Genomic DNA, 23,330 nt, shown 5'->3' with positions numbered 1-23,330 from the left:
CAGACTAACGAAGGTTTTTCTTTTCTGTGTCACTTTTTCCTAAGTATATTTCGAACTGGCAGAGAATTACCTCAGGTATTGTAATGAAACATCAGACACAAGGGCATCTGATTTTAGAACTAGTTTTCTTTAAATCTTCATTGTTATCATTTACACCTCCACACACTTCTGGTAGCTGATTTGATAATTTCAGTGATAAATATTAATGCAATTCTATATTTAGGCAATATAATGAGCATATGTATTTCATTTAAATTGGCTAACTCAAGAAGTCACAAAATCATAGAATGGTTTGGATTGGAAGAGACATTAAAGATCATCTAGTTCCAACCCCCCCTCCACCATGGAGGTTTCATGGTATTTGTTTCTCTGAGGGGATACATATATATATTTATTTATTGGCTTAAATAGTTTCTCTTCAATATTTATGAGATGATAACACAAAATGTAATTTTTATTAAAATGGAGATGTGACTGTATTGAGTAAGACTGGACAAAAGTCAAGAGAAGAGTGAACTATATAGAGAACTACCAAAAGAATAATAATAGAATAATGCAAGGTCTTAACATAGAGAGGAATATTTATCTTCTGAAATGATAAATTAAAATTGATATATGAAGACATATGTTTTGGTAGAGACATAGGCACGCCTCACACGGTTTTCTGTGAACATTGTCCATACCTAAATTAAATTTCACCAAGAGTAAACTTGTTTAGCTTGTATATATTGATTGAGATGGAAATTATTATGGAAAATTGAACATCTCAATTCTGTATGAAGTGCCTGCGAATGCAATCAACAGTCATTAAAAGATTCAAGTTTCAGCAGCTTATTTTAGCATTTATGACATAAAATGATGCTGGAAACTTTCAACTGTGTGCAATTGTGTATTAATAAATATCCATAGCAAATGTTTTTTACATAAATAAGATTTTGTAGCAGTGTCTGTCATTTGATAGTCAATAGTTTTCATCCTGTGATTCCCTCCAGGCATTACTCATCAATAATCTGCTAAAATATGTAACTTTTTATTAGATTTTTTAAAATTAGAAATACATTCTCAGTGGAACCAAAAAAAAAGTCATGTAGCAAATTAGTGGAAATGACCTTTCGGTGAAGATGACAAATGACATCTTAAACCTCAGAGCTACAACCTAACCCGATACAGTGCTGACTGACATGCGTAGGAAAAAAGCCAATCTGTAGTAATTTTCAAGGGTGCTGAGAACCTGCAGTTACCATTGATTTCTTACAGCACTAAGGGTCTGTATTACGAGTGCTTTCAGCTCCCAATGCATTCATAGCTTTATTAATTGTTTTACCTTTTTAGAAAAGCAGCTTCTTTTCAAATTATTTGAGCTGTCACATAATGGATTTTTTTTTTTTTTTAATAGCTTTGACAGTTATGAAGCAGGATGGTGGGGTTCCAGAAATGTTTAGGAGCTTTACAGTCTCACAGAAATGCCGTACCTCAGGCTTTGTAAATGGAAGCAGTCTGTTTTGGGGTATTTACTGATGCCCTGTAATGAAGACTGTACTGTGTCCATACCTGCTGTGTACATTGTGACCACTCTGGACCACGTTGTACTCATATGATGCCATTGTGACAATGTCACAATAGAAGGGCATAAAGTGACATTAAAAAAAAAAAAAAATTGAAAATTCATACCCACAAAAACTATATACTGTTGAAAATAAAGTTACAAATCTTGATTAGGAAGAACAGGCAAGAAAGGAATTGTTCCCTTGTAATTTAAGGAGGTGCCTTGTCTAAGGTCACAGTTGTAGGACAGAGACCCTTACAGGCCTCTGGATAACTATTAGAGGAAAAAAGGACCTCTCTGTTCTGAAAATTATCATGGACATTCAACTGGTAAGATTCAGTGGATTAGACCTTAAGTAGGCAACTGGAGGTACAGTACTAAACTGATGAATAATAGGGATGTCAGGTGATTTGATACTTCCTGCAGCCAGACTGTCAGTCGAGATTGCTATTGGATTGTGCTGGAGACCAGTTCTGTGACTCAATGTAGAAAAGGCAACCAGGAGAGACGTGTTTCTGGAAGATTCGAGCCAGGATGGAGAAACTGATGTTTGATGCTAGGCTAGAGAGAATCTTTGAATACGAAATGCAATCTTGGGAAGAAGGGTAAGAGAATCTTTTTTCTTTGCATGATTCCTCACTGTAGAAGTCAGCCTTAGCTAGGTGATTATTGCAATAATTTCCCAACTGTCAGAAAAATTTGTCTGTCTCCAAGAGGGAAGAAGCTAATTAAGAATATTCAGGTATTTAGGTGTGGTTGTTTTTTTATTCAGTTAACTGTTTCCAATTATCTCCATTTCAAGGTATGTAAAGATTAAACCGATAATATTTTTGAGCCATTAGTGTCTGTCTCTCTTACCTTGCGGACGATGAGTAGAGGTACAGGAGAACTGGAGTAGGGTAGACATAATGCCGCTTTTTAAAGAGGAGGGAGAGAGAAGTGTTGGCTATATAGGCTAAAGAGATGTGCTGTCATCAGGTTTTCAGTCCTGGGAGAATACTGGAACAAGTAAATGCACACTGCTTTTTAAACACCTGAAAGTACAAGAAGAATAGCCATTGACATGAATTTGTCAAAAAGATACAGTCTTTTACTTTCACAGTGGCCTTGTGGACAAAGGAAAAGACTTGAATGTTATATTTCAGTTTCATAAGGTTTGACACATTTACATCTGGAAAAATAAGATGCTGTTCAAAAACATCAAATGCAAGGTGTTTACACAGCAATAACAAACTGCACAAATAAAGCATGAAAAATCACTGGTTAGAGAGCAGTTTTGTAAACAAGATAATAATGGATTACAAGTTGTATATGAATTTACATTGCCATCTTCTATAGGAAAAAACCCCAGTAGACACACAAGGAAAAGCATGGGCCACCAGATAGCGGATATTGCCAGTAGTAAAATGAGTTGAATAGTTGGTTTGTGAATTGCGATCTCTTCGCAAAGATAGTTTAATGACTTTTTGATACGTGAAGGTGACTGATAGAACTTTGTACTCAATAAATTAGGTCATGTGAAAAAAACACGCAGACTATACTCCTGTTTATGTAACTTCTGTTTGATTTCTTTGTTTTACATAAAGCATACTAATTTGCTTGATTGAGTCAGGAGAGGGTATTGAAAGAGACCAAACCCATAACAGATCAGGGATTGTACTGATTGCATACAAGAATGCCGGGATGTAGCGAGGCTCATGTCTTATATACTAACTTAAATTAATTTCTAAAGAAATATCAAACACCGGTCTTTAGATCCTCTAGCAATGAAAATATTCTCTTGAAATGTGTTATTTATGTGTACGACAAATTGCATTCTAGCTCTTTGAGTCCACAGGACTTTGATACTTTCTGGGGTCTTGCAAAATCCAGCCTGTTTTACCTCCTTCATGTTGCTTGGAAATTTTTGTATAAGCTTCACATTCCAATTTCAATTCTCAGTTATCCTTCTCCAGGTCTCCTAGGCACATCTGTAGATTTCTCAATAATACGCTTTGTAAAGAGACTGGTTTATTGTCAGGCCTTTTAATATATTTTAAATGGTTTATCTCAGTTAATTCTGCCACAGACTTCTTTAAGGGCATTTACAGGTATGAATCCTTGATGATAGTGACTTTCTGAAGTTTCCTGTTTTCAGTTCTCACTGCCCAAACTCTGAAACATTCTTTGCTGGAACTGTAGATTTCAGGCTTCTCTGAACAAAAGTGGTAAAATCAAAGAGAAATACGCAGAAGATAAGAGTACCTGGATTTACCCACTTTACCTATAATTTGTAGTTTCTTTGGTTTAGCATCATCTTCAGAACCTCACTGTGTTTTTTGTTGGCGATATATCTGTTCAGCTTATTAGTACGGAAGTTGCTCCTAGTGTGTTGGTGTGCTAATAATGCACGGCTCCGGCTCAACCTTCCTACCCCTTGCTTATCATTGATATTAATACAATGAGCAGAAATTACTTTTTCCAATTTGCATTTATACAGTATGCTGATTATATAATTTCTTCCTGGGGCACACTTTGTTCCTGAAGCTAAACAGCACGTTCGGAATTTTTTAATTCTCCTCAGATTAATCTAATTGACCTTAAATTCTTCCGGAGTGGTGTATTTTGAGAGTTTCCAGTCCCTCGTCCCCAACCTGCTCTCACATACCAAATTTCCTTCATATTTCTCTCCTTTTAAGGCCTGAAGGTAGAAAGTAATCTCTGTGGTGTCTATGGATGGAACTGTTCCCTGAAATCTAAATTTTGAATTTTTGACTTGGTTTCCATATAGCAAGAGATTAGCACGCTTTTGTGTCTTAACAGACTTATACAACGTTTAGTATTTAAATCACTAGAAGTTTGTAAAGATGAACTGTTAAGTTTTTGGAACCCTGCCTGTGAGTTCAGGGAGTAGCAGATGAAGAGATGGGTGGCACTGAGTCAGTTTTAGGTTTACACTTGAGCTGTTCCCAGTTCCTTGTTTGGATCACTACTTTAGTGCACACAAAAGCTTGTGTTTGTGTATCATCGCATCCCATGAAATGTAGACAGTGCTGATGAACTGATGCTTCTGCAGAAATTATAAGGACCTTTATTTGTAAAGTGTTCTTAGCACAGAAGTATAGGCAATACAGGAAACTAGCTATTTCTCCTTTGAATTGGAGAACATTTGCGTTTACTGGGGAAGATAATGTTGAATTTAACTTTCTAGAGTTGCATGTATGTGTAGTTATTGCTCAGGTAAATGATGTATTCTGTTTGAGTTCTTTTGCTTCCCCCTGAACAGGCTTATTGGTGCTAGAACTCTGTGATAAGGTTTATTTTATTTAATCATGCTTCATCTGTTGTCTCTTAAAAGAAATTTGATACTAGCAGGATATGGGAAGCTTCTTTTTTTTTTTTTTAATAAAAACATTTAGAAACATCAGCTGAACTGTAACATTAGAACACAAGAGAAAAATGAATACTTGGAAGATGAATATGGTCAGAAGGAAGAGGAAGGACAGAGAAAATAGAGTAACAGTTGTAAGATGATACTTCGTAGTTTCATTCAACTGTTTTCTTTCCTCTTAATTTCTTCCAAATCCCTTCTACCAATGCAAAAGAAAATACCTATGCTATTTTCACATTCCTATGCAAAATCTTTTTCTAGTGAATGTGTGCTGTACATGCAGTGATTGATTAGGCACTGTACGATATAATTAAAGAACACAGATGAGAAATTTCTATAATATACCGACAGATCAGCATTGGTTAGTTTTACTTTTTGGATGAAGAACATGAGGGTTTTTTTCCTAATCTCTCTAGGATTTTATAATTTTGTTTGTTTGTTAAATTGTAATAATATACAGCAGTGTCCTTCAATTATAAAACATTATTTTAAAACTAAAGAACACTATCCCTGTAAGAAGTACCATGATATGATCTTATTTTGGTGAGAAAGAAAATCTGTAAAACTGTTTCTGGGTCTCACTTTTACGTCCAGCAACCTTCACCACTGATTATACTTCCAGTCCCTGTCACAACTCAAGGCTTTTTTCCATAATGGTGACCATTTATCTAGACAAAATGACCCTCTAGTGCCCATCAGCGCTGCTTATGAAATGGTACCTAGGATGTGATGTGTTACCTACGTCCTGTGTCATAGTCCCAGTGGCCTCTGAATGAAAGTACTAATCTTATTTGAAAGTGTATAGCTTGCTTCTGCAAGTAGGCTGTTATTTGGACATGGAAATACAGTTTCTTCATTGGCAAACACTGATGAGGTTAAAGAGGTTTCAACAGCCTTATAATATACGGGGGACATATTTATTCATTATTTAAAAATAGCTAAGAAAATCACAAATAATAGTCTGTCTTCTATTCTACAGTTTATCCAAATACATACAAAATATGTCACTGAAAACGTATACTGTTGAGGCAGATACAGAAAGGGATTTGATTTTCATGTATTTCAACTTCTGCTATCCTTCAGTACCTTTGAGAAGATTTAAATCCTTTTTAGTCATTTTTCTGAGAATTTAAGCCCACCGCTTTAATTAAAAAATGGCAGAAATACTTAATGTGTGCTTTACTTTATTTTGCTTTACCCTTTTAGCAGACAGATGATGCAGCACAGACTGATGGCCAGCAACAGACACAGTCTTCTGAAAACACAGAAAACAAATCACAGCCAAAACGGCTTCACGTCTCAAATATACCATTCAGATTCCGGGACCCAGATCTTAGACAAATGTTTGGTGTAAGTACTCGTACTTTATGCTTTTTTATGGTTGAATTGGAATAGGTGTTTTATATTATAGGCAATCGTGAGAGCAGTATCTCTGATTTAGGCTGTTTAATTATTTTCAGTAAAGATTCTCTTTTCATTTATTTATAACCAAACATCTGATTTGCCCGTCACAACTGGGAAAAGAAATTCTACTGATTCTGCTGTATGTGATGCAGATGGGTATATTCTATGAATTGTGTTATTTTGTATTACATTAAAAAAAAAGTTACCTACGTTGGCTTAAAATATTGAATGCATATATATTCCTGCTGTGCATGTCGGGATTTATATGCCCGTATTTATTGCTTTTGGAGAGAATGATGTAAAAAAGTCGATGCTTGACCTCATGAGCAAGGGACCTAAATCTATAGAAGTAAGACATCGGCTGAATTTAAGCAGGAAGCCCAGGAGTAGGAGTACTCACCCATCCCCACAAGTATTGTAGGTCTGTAAGCCTATAAAGTTTTTGCAAGTATCTTGCTATAAGTCTCTCAAGTTTTGCTTTTGCCCAGTCCGTTAGCTACCTTTAAGTGCGTTGGCTGTATTTCACACGTCTCATATGTGCCATCAATTCTAGGCTCATAACCGTGAAAGGTTAGACCACGTTTCTGCTCCCTGCTCCAAGAGCTATTTGGTTTATATTGAAATGTCACTAAATGAAATCTAGAAATAGTACTTGAGCAGCTATTAGAAACCCAGCTTTTCCTTTTCCAAATTAATACTCCTAAGTATTTGTGTTACACTTGTTACTCTTATTTCTGACTCACTAAAACTTAATTCTCTTCTGCGTTACAGTTGGTTATACAATGCAGCATCTAGTACTTCATGGCACTATGCATCTCCCATCTTTCATGTTCAGTTCAGAATTTTTATGTTCTTCTAATGTCTTTGTATGTAAGTTAAGACATTGTGGTTTTCAGTAGTTATTTCTATGAAGTGAAGGAAATGGTCACTGGAAAAAGAATCCTGGTATAGTATTGGGAAATGAGAGTGAGTGTTTTGCCATATCTGACTTGCTACAAGTAATGTCCCCTAAATGCAGCTTACAGCTCATCAGCAAAACAGCAGAAGGCATAATAATTAACCCTCTAGAAAAAAAATGCAAATTTATTTAAATTAAACAAACCACTTAAAATAGATGGATTTTATCTGAAGGTATATTAAATGAAAGGATTTTTTTTGAGGGACTGCAGTAATATATAAGAGAATAAAAACTACATTTCTTTTTAATATTTCTAAGTCTTAGGTCTCAAAAGACTAACAGTGGAGAACGGCTGGAGTTTTCCAGCTTTAGAATGACTTGCCAACAATAAAGCTTTAGCTTCTCAATTGATAGAAAATGGAATTTCTGCAAGCGTGAGTTGAAATATCTGATATGACATATGGTGATGCTGCATCATGACCATGTTATACACATGGCGGATGATCTTTTTACATGGCCACAAGTACAGCAGAGGAGGATTGTTTAAACACTAAGTCAATGTCTGTTGGTAGGCTAAAGTTGTAGTTAAAACATTAATTAGATGGTGAATGGAAGAACATAAAATAAAACAAGGGATAACAAATGATGGTTGATTTTTCACAACCAAATTGAAACACATTAATGAGGAATACACTCTTTTCTGGCCTGTAATTGTTTATTATATCTTAAAAGACTGGCTCACTTCTGCAGTTCTTGGACTCTTGTTAGATGACTTTTCGTTTGCCTGCCCTTAATTTCTACCTTTTTGTTTATTATATTGTGTCACTTATCAGCGTTTACACTGATCCATACTGCACATTAATGACATGAAATAACAGAAATGACCCACTAATACATCACAGTGCCACATCACAAAATGTGTCATATCAGAAAGTGTCTTAACTAAACACTGCCTGAGTCAAATGGTTATTCTCTTACTAAGCCAAGTCTAATGGGGCCTGTTCCCTTGGGATATCAACTATGGTCAGGGTTTGTGCGTGTCAACAATGCCTAAATGATTGAGAGTGCTATGTAAAGGTCAATAGTAGTAACAGTTACTACTCATATTATGATAAAAGTACAATTCTGAGCAGGGAAAAATCACTAAGTAGTAAGTATCCATTCTAGTTTTCCAAACTACACTCTAGTAAGACATGAATTGCCTAGGGAGTAATGGTTCTCCCTTTTCAGCAAGGGTGTAGAGAAATCCTCACTCCTTGAAGCCAGCTGGTTTAATCTTATTCCTGTAAAGCAGAAGTAACCAAACTCCTTTATCTGTCCTGGAAAGCAGCTGCAAGAAGTCTTCTGAAACAGAGGGTCTTCAGAGGGAAGGATGACCAGATGGCAATGTTCACACAGCCATTAATCCTGACTTGTTAGTTATGTTTATTACACTCCAAGCAAAGTAACCCAGTAGCATATTACCCATGAAAAAAATGGTGATGGCAGCTGGACTGGATGGATCACAAGGAAATAACCTACTATGTGCAAAGACAGAATTTAAAAAAAAAAATTAAAAAATAAAAAATTTGGGACTTTCACTTCACTGGGATCACAGCTTAATGATGATTTTTCTTTGTCAGGTCGTTTCACTGAACTTAAAGTTCATAAATGCATATGTGGAATGATAGTGACAAGTGTAGTGATACTTACGAGTTAGGTGTAATATTGATCTGGCTCCTCTTCAACATGTCTCTTTTGGTCCTTGACTATCTTTGATTTTATATTCTTTACTTTTTTATGTGGTGAACTGTTTTCTGTAACAAATGTTTGTACTGTAGATGATTGAAGTTATCTTATTTTCATGTAACTTTTCTATTTCTTTGCAGCAATTTGGTAAAATCTTAGATGTTGAAATTATTTTTAATGAGCGAGGCTCAAAGGTAAGCAGTTTAATTCACCCATCGAATTTTGAAATTTAAAAATATTTGTATGAGTAAATGAAAACAACTGCACTGCTGTAAAAAATGTCTGAAATTCCATGTTAGTGAAAACGTCTTCTGAGCTGTAATTCAGTTTCGTAAGCAGCATGAAAATCATTGGACTCATTTTATATCTTTTAAATGGGGTAATTTTAGCTACTCCAAACTGTCATCTGTTTTATGGAAATGTTGATTTCTGGTGTCTTTATTCTTCAATGATAATTATCTTCTTTATTTTGTAAGATGAGTCCGTACTTACAGATATTTATAGGCAGGTTTGTATTAGCACAGGTATTTTTTCCTTTATTGAAATGAAAGATGATAATGATATCTAATAACTATCCTCTGTAGTAATTAGCTGAGACAATAATGTGATTGTTCCAGATTATCTAAGTGCAGATGTTTTCCTCTTTAGTTAAGGCTTCAGTACACCAACCCTTTGAAAACAATCTATTTGAATGTTTATTTGATTAAAAGAGTTCTTACTATATTGCAAACATTTTTTTTCTGAAAATTACTTTGCCTTAAATGCATACTTCAATTTATTCAATATTTAAGAAATAAAGCAAGATAGAATAGCTATGACTGCATTAGCATTGTTACCTGGTGCAAAACTGTAGCCCAGTATGCTTCACCTATGGTATCAGCTGCATTGTAAGGGTTTATGTGTATCTCATGTGTGCTATATCTTTTTCCTTCTCCTACTGTGTCACACACTAGAATGTTCATCCACCAGTGTCTCAGTCTTCCTGTAATTCTCATACATGATTTATCATTAGCAACAAAATTCTTTTCCTGTTATAGACATACTGTGATCTGTTATTTTATAAGAATCAGCTATACCATAAGTCTCTCTTAGATCAGGTATGTGTTAATTTTGTTAATTTTTCCCTTAATGTTTTTGTATTTAGATTCTAAACTTAAAGCCATCATTGTCATCTTTTTTTTTTTTTTTTTTTTTTTTTTTTTAAAAAATAGAATAGCTGAAATTTCCTGGTCTATATTCCAAAATTATTTTGCTATTCATTAATTAGTACCCTTGCCTGCTAGCCCAAACCCGATTGGAACATTCACCGCTTTTTAGTAAAGAACTAAAATGTATGGAGTTTTGTGGCTTAGGTTCTCCTATGCTGGCTGACATTTATTATTATTAAATTATGGCTGTTCAATAGTGTTTGCAAAAGTCGCTGATTGTCCGGGGCCTGCTCCTGCTGGATAGTACAATAAATTTCAAAAGACATTCCACGGTTGCCACCTTTGATTGGTTCTGTTGAAGATGGAGTGGAACTGAGTACACCTGTCAAGGTGGTGGTGGTGTTCACATTTGTTTAGCCATTAAATCCTGCACATAAAGGACTTTCAACCACCACATATGCATCGAACTGCATAAGTATAAGGCTTTCTTAAAGTATTTGGGGGATGGGATCAGGAGATATTTCTGAGGTTTTTTAATAGTGATCCTGCAGTAGTGAAAACATTCCACAGTGCCTTGTGCTAAGAACAAGCTCCTAGAAAGGATTTCACAAGGAAGAGGTTTTCCTAGGTAGGCTTGTAATGTCACTACCTCAGTTACACACTTTGTGTTAGAGACTCTTAAGACCTATTTTTATTAAATACTTCTACACTGTCCAGTGCTGTGTTGGTGAATCGCAGCTGTCTCTGAGGAAGCTGCTGAAGATACTTAAAGCATTTCTGTGATGCATCTCATTGCTTATGTATGCTGCTTTTCGTCTTCCTTAGAGTTATTTCAGGTATAGCCACACAGTATTTTGATTTGCAGAAGTTCACTTAGATTCTGTTAATGAAATGAAAAGTTAAAAAAACAGGATTAGTAACATTTTTTAATTTCTTTTTTTTAATCTGATCATTTCATGTCCATTTGTAGGATTTAAGATGCACCAGATTAAAGTCCCGTTCCTGGCAGTGCTTATCTATGTTTTCATAAAATCACACTGCAAGTGAAAAGACTACTAAGTGGTTTCAAACTGAGTACAGGTAAAAACATTTGCAGGATCAAAATTCAAATTTGTTTCTAGCTGCAGTTTGGCATAAAAGAATTGCTAGAATGTTTTTGGTTTCTGGTTTTGTTTATTTCTTTTTATTCCAGTAATTATTGTTGAAAAGAGTCTTGCAAAAACAACAGAAGGTAGCTTATTTTCATACCATAATAGTTAAGAAAAATGGAATTTCATATTCAAAAAACATAATGCTGCAGCACCACCATAAAGTATAAAATAATCTTGCAGGAGAGAGTCTCTCCATAAAAGAAACACTAAAATAATACAAGTTCCATACTACAAATTTCTGCTTGTTTGGGGGCATAATACTAATTAAGATAACTTTTCTAGAATTGTATGGCAACACTAATGACTTTTCAAACTCTTTATAAGAATTGCAAGAATTTCGTAATTGTTTTGGTGTACATCTTTCTTACAAGCTGTGTTAAATAAATGAGGCTTACCTTTGCCAATCCTTGAAGCTGTTGCTTAAAGTATCATTAAAAACTGGTGGTAACTTACCTTTCTCTGCATTTACCACTCATCTTGGAAGGCCAATTCAAAATACAGCTTCCATTACTGTGTGTATTTTCACGCTACTCTGCTGTTCTACCACTGAAGCTCTCCATGTAGCTGCGAATGGCTTTTGTCTCGGGCACATTTGCAAGGCTGCAAAGATACAGGAACGTCAACAAGTACCATTTTTGTACAGTTGTAAATTAATGCTTTGTGCAACTATATACTGCATATATCCTTGCATAAATCTGTTTGTGTGTATATGTATTAATATATGTAGTATATATTATATTAACATATATTTCTTCGAATAAGAAGAGCTCCAAAGCATCTCCCAAATTAAAACAGAACATTCTCATGTACTCACTTGGCTGTTACTAAATCATTTCACAGACTTTAAAAATAAGATGCAGAAATTTACAATACCAATTAATAAAATACATAGTGTGCTAAGCTAAAGTGGCTGTTCAGTCAGCTGCATATAAAATTAGTGTTAATGTGCTTGTGTAGATATTTGAATGTGTGATGTATGAATCTATGTTCTGTGGTTGAGTTTCTGTGTCGGCTAGGTAAAATCAAAGATTTGCATAAATAATGAGAGCTTAATTTAAATAGTGTTAATTGTGAGAATAAGTACAACATAAGAAATTAAAAAATTACAATGAGTATTCTTTTCAGAATCTTTGAAGTTCTTGCCTTATCTTGGCTTGTGGCTCCACTTTATATCTTTTTCTAATTTTTTAATATAATTAGGTTTTTATCTTTCCCTTCAGTTGTTTGGAAAAAATTAACTGGTAGTGCTGTAAGCTAAGAAGACTAATTTTGACTAAACAGCTTCCACCAAATGTTATGCAATTGTGAGAAGAGGCAGTTGGTCAGCAAGGAGAAGGGAGAACAAACAGAACTAGGAGAACTTATGCTATTGCATGGAGCTAGGCTCGGATCAATGGCTTCAGTGATGTTTTCTGCTGTGAATGGCATCTTAATTATGAGGGTTTTTTTACAGAGCTTTTACAAGATGGAGGAACCAGCTGAAGAAGAAATAAATGTTTCAAGTCGAGGATGGGTTTAGGAATAAGAAAAGGCTATGCAGGCATCCAAAACGTAGGGATTACTACTGAGGAGGGGGATTTACTTTCTCCCAACACTCCTGGTGCTTTGGGGAAGAGAGAGATACATCCTCAGTACCTTGTGACAAGCAAGGTCATGGCTTTATGCTAAAATTGGGGAGGATAGAGTGGAGAAAATGTGTGGAATCAGGTGTTTTAAGAATGGCTTCAGCTAGAAGTGGAACTGCTGATAGAGCACTTCTGAGCTCAGGCTTTAGTGTGGCTTTAAAAATAAAAAAAAAGAGCAGCGGACAGTGTGTTTAAGCTACTTCAAATAGAACATAAACTGCTACTGCATATAAGTGTCACTTTTGATGTTATAAACTGGCATAAATAAATGTGTTCTCCGAGTAGGTAAAATAACCCAAATAACCTGGTTAATGATCCTGATAGCTTCTTAACTTCTTTAATCTATTTTTGATTAATTAGTTTTGTAGTTTGTGTCCGTTGTTTTTCTCAGTGCTTGGTGTCAGTTTTGCCTTAGTTTCATATTTGGTCTCCTTTTTGTATAAAATGTATAAATACATGTACAAATATCTTCCCTTCCTTTTTTTTCTTTTTTTTTTTTTTTTTTTTTTTTTTCCTAAATCAGTCCCTATGTACATGATAGGTAGAACTGCAGAGAGTAAGTGGGTGAATACTGACCACAGAACTTAGCAAATGGACCGGAGAATGAGGAGACATGACGCATGGCTTATTGGTGAGGAACAGAACAGAGGAAAGGTTCAACTCGTAGTTCAAGCTAAAGTTACAGTAGAGAAAAAGGTTGTAGTAGGACTTCAACTTCTTGCAGCAATGCCTAAATATAAAGCAGCCACGTATAACTTGCACATGTTTCTTGTTAGGAAACACCAAGGATGTAAAAGCTTATTTGTTCGGATAACTTTGGGAAAGCATGCAAAGGCATTGTAGTGCTAATATAAGAATTACTTCAAAGGGTTGGTGTATTTTTCTAAAATGTTTTTCAGTGTCTGATTTTTTCAAAAACATTTGCCTTTGTAAACAGTGTTCAATTTAACTTAGTGCAATAAAAAGAATTTTAGTAGGATTAGAAATGTTTGTTTTGACTAATATTATAAAGCAAAGCATTTGTCATAAGCAGAATTCCATATTTGTCAAGTATTCTCCTGTCCCCCTAACATGGGATTCTGGAGTTTTACCACTTGCATGTTCTGTATATGGAAAGTAATATACATAAATAGTAAATGAACCAGTTAAACTTATTCAAAACATTTGCATTTTTATTCCTTTATCAGAGTTTCTTTTTCTATTCACATCATGTGATTTTATTTGATCTGTTAATACAAGAAAGTTTATACTTTGTTCTAAAAGTACTTTTGTTTTGTTGGTGGTTTTCTTTTCTTTTTTCTTTTATAAAAAAATAAGTAAAGGCTGTATAGTTTGACTAAAGTTTAAGTTACCCTAGTGTTGCATGGGAACAGTGTTTCTTATGATCACAACAGCATGATTAAGTAGGCAATGTTTTAGAGTATATTGACATTCAGTGTTGAATTTTGTGCACATGTTTTTTATTTTGTTGAAATATCTGCATGTCATTAAAATGTGGTTCATTTTCTTTTCTCATTAGTTCATTTTTTTCTATGTGAAGACACTGTAATTTATTTTCATTTTCTTATTGTTAGATTTATTTTCCTCTGTAGTGATGTGTAGAAAGGTATTTTTGGTATCATTCTTTGAATTTCTCAGAAGGTATTATCTAACTGATGACGGAAAAAATTTGTTCACATTTGTCGCTTATTTATTGCACATCTCAATACAATTATAATTTTTCTAATTTGCATGTTACAGAAATGAAGCAAGGACAAGAAAATATTAAATTAAAGAGAGAGAACATAAGCAAACAAGTGGTCATTGACTGAAATAATAATGTGCATGTTGTTTTCCCCCCTTCTCCCTCCTGCATGCAGGGATTTGGTTTCGTAACTTTCGAAAATAGTGCTGATGCGGACAGGGCGAGGGAGAAATTACACGGCACCGTGGTAGAGGGCCGTAAAATCGAGGTGCATGTTCAAAATATTTTCCTTTTCATCTTTTTATAAATGTCTGCTTCACTCTCATTTGTTGTTTCAGATGCATCATTGGTGTCTTCTGTGTGCTCCCCTTTCCCCTTCCCATTGTTTATATATATATATTTATATATAAAGAGAGAGAATCTGGCCTTACTTGGGTTTTTTATTATTATTTATTTTGTAATTATTATTATTATTATCATTATTGCTGAAAGGTGGATGACAGAATTGAAAAAAAATGAAAGATTTAATATTTTGAAGTTATTATTTTCGATGTTTTGTAAATCAATGGGTGCAGTAGATTCCAAAAACCAGCCAACAAAAAAAAATTAAAAAAAAAAAAAAAAGAAAAATTGAGAACAACAAAAAGAAAAAGTGTAACAGACAAAACAAAAACAAAAGGTTGGTTTTTTTTTTTGTTTTGTTTTGGTTTGGTTTTTTTTTGCTGCAGGGTTGATGCGGGATCTACAGTGGCTTTCAAAAAAATTCAGATTGGGAGAGAAGCATCCAAAAGATGTACAAGAAAAAGAAACAAAGCCAGACTAGAAACTGACCCATTTTGACATTTAATTTCTAATGGAGGAATCAGGCTGCTTTGGCTGGATGGCCTGAGTCATTCGTATCTATTAAAAAACCAACACAACTGCGTGTTAGTACCACTGGATCCCCTTCAATACTGCCTCAGTCGTATTTGTTAGAATAAAAAAAATACCAATTGAAAATGCTGTCGTCTTTTGAGTAAGATGTTGCATATTTTGCCTTTTCATTTTCCCCCTTCGACGGTAGCGCTTAGGGCCCTCACCAAACTCTCAGTAACCATGGTAACTGTATACATACCCATGCTGGCGATGGTGCTGAATGGTAAGTGGAGAAGTCCATCTGCCGTTTCACGTATTTAGCGCTGATATACCACGTGAATTTTTTTGACTTGTTGTATTAAGTTTTCTTGATGCTACATTTTTTTCTATATTGGTACGCCTGTAATTGAGTGTACGTTTTAAGCAAGCCTGGGAGGCACTGATTGGATTGAGGATATGACTTCGTGCACATCTTACTCAGATTGTTAACTCCATATTGTGTTAAATAATGCACCCTCTTTTTATCCTTTTGTTAGCTGTGATTTTAAAGCTTGAATGATTTTGTTAATTCTTGCAATGAAAAAGGCTCTTGTTCCAAGTGTTGAATGCTAGATGTTGCTTTTCCAATGGTACTTCTCTTCTAAAGGGTTATGTTGCACACTGCTAAAATTCGTTTGTCCCTTTTTTTGACATTTTCTTTGTTTCCTTGTACCTTGTCTCTTTCCCTTCTACTCCACTGCATGTTCCTTCATATAATCTTTTTTTTCTGTTTTGAGTATTTATTGTATCAGTGTTATCATGGAATACAAGCATGCTCTTAAGTCTTAAATTATGCAGTACCTTTTAATTTGCTTTTAATGTCTTTTTATTAAACTTTAAATGATATGATGTTGCTTTATTGAAATGATTTGTAAGTTAAAATGGTTATGAAAGTAAATTTAATTATAAATAGTATGATTTTGTTATGCACCTGTTGCCTTCTATAAATTAAATTGCATTTTATTTTTACATGACTAATAGCAGTAATAATGCATGCATTTAATAGTAACATGGACCCTCCCTGTAACCCTTTCTAATCCAGTGTTCTATGTGCTTAGGTAAATAATGCAACAGCACGTGTAATGACAAATAAAAAGACGGTCAACCCTTACACGAATGGTAAGTGCATGAGATCTCAGTGCTTTGTTTTAATGTCAGTGCATGTGAAACCTCACTCTCCTGCTGAATGGGTGGACTCATCTACTTGTGAAGTGTCATAGTCCGCATTTCCTGCATCTCCTTGGGCTCAGGGGTCGTCCAGCGACCTAAAACGTAATAAAGCTGGGCATAAATTCCATCGCATAGAGTTCAGCTAATTCACAGCCATGTAGGCATAGCATGCATCATTTTGCCTGGTTGGAATATGAGTGTTTAACCACGGGAACTTTTGTATAGCAGAATATACCTGATAGGAAAGCGTGACTCTTCTAGCTTTGTGCAGTGTTAATGTTGCCATGAATGAACTAATCAGAGGGTTCAGTTTTGCTTGGATGATGGAGGTGGTGGGACCAGTGAGAAGAATGTCTCTGTCAGGCATGGGATACTTTTTAGTACCAAGACACCCATCTAGTCAAAAATAATTTTCTGTGTCTTTTTCCACAATTTCTTAGAAGTAAAGAGCAAACTGTAATTGGGTGCTGCTTCCAGCTTTTTTCCCCTGGAAAAATCTAAATTCCAAGCTATCTAAAAAAAAATCACTCTAATACTGACCTAATTTGGTATAATATTGTACATTAATGATAGAAAAATAAGCCATAGAAACCCATGATTTGAAGGGTTTGGAAGCAATACATTTTAAAATGTTTCCTTTGGCAGTGTTTGATCATGTGCTTGAGTTGTTTGCATTTGCTAGTTCAGAAAATTATAACTAGTTCCTAACTCAACAACGTCAAACAATAGTATATCAATTTGAGTTAATTGCAATTACATTTTCCAGTTTTACTAGACTGCGTGGTTATAATTATTTGCTTTTCAATTTAATTTCGTTCTTCTCATCCAGTAGAATGCAGATGAAATCTGCACCTACATCAGCAAAGGTTTCCACAGGTAGATTAGGCTTTTTTCCATTTTGAAATATAATGGATCTCATTTTCTATATCTGAGGTCTCATTAGTGAGGTTTTGCTAAAACCCACAGAAAACAATGGCTTTATTTTTTAATGAAAGAGTCATAATCTTTTCCTGCCACAGTAAAAATAAAATATAGTGATGTTTTTCATTAGACATGTGATAATTGAACTAGTTAAAATGATCTGGAGAAGAGTCTGAAATTCCTTATGCTTTCTCAGAAACTGTTTTCTTCCTCATTTTGTATGTAAATGTGGAACTTGACAAATGATGCAGATGGGAAAATCTCCTTCATTTTTACTGGCTTTAAAACATCTTGGTGAATCTAGCAAGAGACATGAAGCTTTACTGGATCACATAAGAAGATTTTGTTGCAATAAGGAACTAAATTAACTATATGCGTATGACACTGAACTTGGTCTGCTATATTGTAATGATAAAAGGATAAAAGCAGTTTTGTTATAAATGATGATGTATATTTTTGTATTCATATTATCCTAAGGCTACAAAACTGTTAGTTAAGAAAATAGCACTTTACATATCAGCACATCCAGTGCTGATGGAAGGAAATGCTGGAAATAAGGATGTGAGATTTTTAGGAATCTGATTTTGGAGGAATTCACCCATGTCCTGCACTGCAGGATTACTTAGGTCGTACATTATCATTTATTACTATCCAAAACCAGAATGATAAAAAACTGCTGTTAAGTATTTCCCACTAGACCTGTTTTGTCTGTCATTTTCCATCCTGTTCCATCTGGACTAGACCTCACCAAAAGTAGGAAATATCCTGTTCAGTGCATAAAAATAATCATTTGTGCTTGGGAGTCCATATATCCAAGCTGTTGCATGTAGGATGCTGCTTTGCACACCTTTTAATGAGTATCTACCAAGACAAACTCTGGTTGTAGTTCCTACATTTTGATTTTTTTTTTTTTTTACTTTTTCTCAATGTCTTAGGTCCCCTAAAGTAAACATACAAGGAGAATCATGTTCTTCTTGCATAATCATTACAAGCGACAAGGAGTGAAGTGTAGACGTGCAAGGTGCTTCATTTAGTTTAATCAGTGGTTGTATTATCAGTCATCCTGACATTGTACGATTCTAGTTCTTTATCACTGTGTCAGGAATGAACCAGTGCTATAGCTGATTATTAAAGATTATTGTTGTAAAAAGTAAAGGTCTCACCTTTTAAATAAAATATAAGGTTAGTTTTTCTGTGTTCTTTTATGAGCATATTAGCATTTTCAAGATGCTTGTGATGCACATAGCCAGAAACATTTTGTTTGCACATACCTGTCTCTTCAGGACCACTTCTTTTTTAATGTGTGGCTTTATTTTTCAAAGAGTATGTGGTGACTGACCTATTATTGGCAGGTATTCAAAATGTAGTCAGGGCACATGTTGTATGATATGAAAACATCAGGTATTAATATTTATTGTAATTTAAAAATAAGACACACTGTCTTTCATTGCTCAGTACTGCTGGCTGTGTGATAACAGGTCACAGGTTGTAAGTATGATTGCAAAAGTCAGTAGATTTTAAAGCACAAAAACCTAGACTTTTTTTAATACGTGCAGCTTCATTCAAATAAGTGGTTTGCTTTTGTGTCCTAGATGGTTTTTGAAACAAGTATGCTTTCCAGTGACTTTTGATGATTCCCAAAATGAGCAGTTAATAAATGCCTGGTTGCTAGGAGAGCCTTTTTTGTACGAGTTTGTTATCAGATGGGATGCTTTTGATGGCTCACCTCGTGCTTTGCTGTTAGAACTGCCTTTTCTTTGCAAATAAATTCAGTGTCAGGAGTTCTTCTTGGCGAAAATATTTCGCAGACGTTTTTAGATGTTCCAACCTATCCTGTTCACAGTTATACTTCTTCAGATGCCCTTATTGCAATTCAGGATGCTCACCCAAGTGTTGCAGGGAATAGAGAATTATGTGCAAGTAAATTGAGAGAACTGCAGCAATGACTGAGGAACATGAAACAGATCAGTAGAGGGATAAATATGTTTTAAACTTTATACTTGTAGTGCCTTGAATTTGAGCCTTCTGTTGAGCTAAACTTCGATTCAAAATCATAGCTAGTGACTCTTACATCAGCTAAATTCCCTCCCACTCCTCTTTCCTCCCCCCCCCAAATGCAAAAAGGAGGAAAGCAAACAGTGTCCTGGGGCTTCTTTCCCTCCAAAGCATTTCTCCGGCCACGGGTGCCTGTCTGGCCTGTGAAGTGAAAAGTGAAAATAACCCTGTCTGCATCGCTGTGCCCCACTTTCTACCAAAGCGTGTTACACTGTACAGGATGATGATTTGCTTCCCTTTAGCACACTTAACATGCATTTCTTTGGATGACTGCACAGAGTGGGGTTTGGGGGCAGGCAGAGGGGTTTGTTTCCTTGTTCAGTTTTTAAGTTTTGAGCTTTTATAGTTTCAACTTGAGGCGAAGATTAGTATTGTGACAGTAAGAAAAATGCACAAAATTACACATACAGCAGAGAATTTGCTTCTTACAGCTGCTGAAGTAGGGTTACCTGGCAGCTGCTCGCTTGGATACCTCAACTACTATCACACTTGATTAACCCACACAGCTACGGGCCAGCACATCACTAGCTGACAAGATAAAGTTAAGTTTAATTACTGTTATTTCCACGATGAATGAAGTATTTCCTGTACAAGCTTCAAAAAGTTAGATGAGACAGCCATCACTGTGAGAGAGGTAAGGATCTGAAATACCAGAGTGGCTTTCAGCTGTGAAGAGCAATCTGTGTCTTCCAAGACGTTTTCTTTCTCTCAGACAAATTGTCGCACTGTTAGTGTAACTTAGAAGCTGAGAGGTGTCTGTCAGGTGCTTTGACAGCAAAAGCTGGCACATCTGAAATTCAGTCCAGCCTTTCATTTTGGATGGTGTTGATCAGTGGTCTTTTGAGGAAGTAATGAATTTGAAATATTAAATATTCCCTAAGCTATAAAAAGTTACTTTATTATGGAATTTCTCAAAATGTGGATGATTTTCTGTCACACAAAATTCATCTAAGAGTATTTGTTATACCACAACATTCCTAAATATAATCCTTTAGTATGTAAAATTGAAGGGTCAGGTAAAAATCCTGTGATATTTCCAGAGGGAAAGTCATTTTAGCCCTTCTTGGTTGGCTGTTTTTCAGCTTCCATAATTGTCTTTTAGGTACACATAGCAAATGCAATTACTTCTGCAAAGCGGAACTTTACTCTGTTTGAACTTATTTATGAGTTGCATTTCAAAAACACTCCTCACCCCAGTTACTGAACAGTTAATTATTGGTAAATAGTTACTGTGCATCAGGTAGAGATAGCAGTATTTTTAAACAGTAGAAATAGTTTTGTTTTGTGTTAATATTGATATTTTTGTATTACACTTTTTCAGTCTTACAGTGTTGTGGTTTTAAGGTCTTGTACTGTGCTTTTGCATTCCATGATATGGCCAAGGGAGAAACAAGCCTCAATCCAGTTTGCATTTAAATTCTTCTAATCTTGGCTATTCTGATTTCAAAAAGCCTTGTTGTCCCTGTCTTGACTGTATTTTTTTCCAGCAGCAGAGTCATAGAATCTATTTAAAGTACCATAGTTCTTAAGTTTAAAGGGTGCTTTTCCTCCGTTTTTTTCTTTATTCCCATTTACAAATGGTGCTTCCCACTTCTCTGATTCAAATGTGCTTTTGGAAAACCTCTAATTTTTCAGTCCCAGTAGTTCAACTAATTGTTCAAAGACTAAAAAAAAAAAAAAAAAAGCATGGGTGGGGGACTGTTCTGTGGAGTTTGGAGTTAACTGGGAGTGGATCCACCTGTGGCTGAGGAAAACATAGTGGTGATGGGCACTTTACCAGAGCTGAGAAGGCTAATGAGTCTTTCAGTGTTTTCCCATGCTGTTCTCTTGCCCCTTCCCCTTCAGTTCCTCAGCATTACTGTCTTTAGCATCACATATGCTCTGAACACAGGCTGTGCTTCTGCAGCAAGCCAGTGCACTCCAGGTTTACCTGGAAATGCCGCATCGGGTGTAAGGATGTGACAGCAATTACCTGGAGTTTGGCCAGAGCACACGGTACAGAATATCTGTTGGTTCTGCGCTTTGGTTTTATGCCAGCTGTGGGAGGACAGTGATCATTTAAGACAAAGGCAGTGGCTGCATTTTTACCACTGAGGAGCTTTGCAGACTGTGACTGTAGCTTTTGCTTACATGGCGGCTGCTACGTGGCAATATACTAACTGCATTTATCGGCTGTAAATGCAGGTGGTACAGTCACTTTTGGTACCTGCCTGTAATTATCCTGTTGCAGAGCAGACAGCCTGACATACAAATGCAAATGGCAAAAAGTCTCTGGCATTTGACTGGGATCCCACGGTGTGCAAATCTCTTTTGTGTCACAATAGACAGTGTCTATGCTTTCATTTTTCCCAGAGTAGACAAAATGCTCAGATTATTTGATTGCCTTGTAACCAACACTAACACATGCTTAACAGAAACATTTATGTCCACCAAATCTACTGTTTTGACCTCTCTCGCTTGTAACCAGAGGGTTAAAGCAATGAAAAAGAACTGATCTACTCTGGTACTACATGGTATAGGCATACCTGAGCTAGTTCTGACTCAATTCCCTAACTTAATGGAATAAGTCCGTGGCCACTGTGCATTGCGGCCAAGGTAATTCACCTGTACTACATGTCCAAAGAATGCCTTGTTTCATTACTTATTTCCATACTTCAGAGTCTGATATTAAAGATCTATACAACTTTCATTAACCTCTTTTGAAGCCATTTTTTCTGTATACCTCTATACAAAAATGAAATTTAAAAATCATTATTATTATTATCACTAATTGCACTATTAACTCAGTTATGTTTTTATGTTTGCTGCAGGCTGGAAATTAAATCCAGTTGTTGGTGCAGTTTATAGTCCAGAATTCTATGCAGGTAAGGATTACGCTATAGTTGTCCACACCATATTTTATTTTAGTTTTATTTTAGTGTTCTTTAAAACATGCAAAAGTACAGGGTATATGTTTGGTGTGAGGTTTGGTTTCTTTGTTTGATTCACTTTATCTGCAAGCCACTTACAGATTTGTGGTGCAGGATTTTAACAGTTACTTGGGCATACTAAAGTTTGTATAGAAGATACATGAATACCTTTTTACTGGAAAGTAGACAGTATAACATGAATGTACTGCAATATCCCAGTCTTACATGAGATTTTATTTAGATTTTGGTTTGTATCTCAATAAAGTCACTTTCCTCCAGGAATTATTTAAGCCTGATGAGGAATAAAGTAATAAAAAAAAATAAATCTGTCGATAAATATTTTATGCATATACAAGTACTTAAAGATGTGTAAGTATAGAACACCTGTGTTCATAATTTTTTTATTGAACATTTTTCTTTACATTTTATATTTAGGTTTTCAGTTTCTTAAAATTTCGTTTTTATAATCTGTATTAATCTCTTGTCTTCACTGAAATTGAATTCTGATCCTGCTTACAATTTGGGGTTGATGAGATCTAGTCTTTTTCTATTTGAACTCAGTCATGGTTAGCAACAGTTTCTATATGTGCTGTAGCAATGGTATTGACAACAAACCCCGTTGTACTCCAAACCCCAGTTGATTTCAGAGGAATTTGAAACCCACCCATAAACTTAATCTCTAGCAAGTCAGAAAAAGCCAATTTTTGAAAGCTAAGAATTTACATCTAAGACAGGAGTAATCATTGTAACTCCAAATGTTGCTAATAGGCAGTAAAATTGTCTTCCTTTCTTAGGTTCACAATATGACTCTTCCATGACTTTCATGG

General features: G+C 35.3%; 1 protein-coding gene across 10 annotated transcripts in view; it reads left to right on the top strand.

Annotated features, from left to right (window-relative positions):
• Positions 1–23,330, top strand: part of RBFOX1 (RNA binding fox-1 homolog 1) — a 1,303,251-nt gene that overhangs the window by 1,197,213 nt on the left and 82,708 nt on the right. For 9 of the 10 annotated variants that reach the window (XM_086472917.1, XM_086472922.1, XM_086472918.1 and 6 more), the window contains 5 exons: positions 6,123–6,266; positions 9,087–9,140; positions 14,730–14,822; positions 16,507–16,567; positions 22,405–22,458. In XM_086472917.1, the coding sequence (XP_086329043.1) occupies positions 6,123–6,266; positions 9,087–9,140; positions 14,730–14,822; positions 16,507–16,567; positions 22,405–22,458 (406 nt within the window). The remainder of the gene's footprint in view (positions 1–6,122; positions 6,267–9,086; positions 9,141–14,729; positions 14,823–16,506; positions 16,568–22,404; positions 22,459–23,330) is intronic. The other variant, XM_086472925.1, reaches the window with a different exon arrangement.

This window comes from Leptosomus discolor, chromosome 14 (assembly GCF_034619465.1).
Source record: "Leptosomus discolor isolate bLepDis1 chromosome 14, bLepDis1.hap2, whole genome shotgun sequence".
Lineage (NCBI taxonomy): Eukaryota > Metazoa > Chordata > Aves > Leptosomiformes > Leptosomidae > Leptosomus > Leptosomus discolor.
Note: the sequence above shows the minus strand (reverse complement) of the source record. Positions and strands in the feature narration are given on the sequence as shown.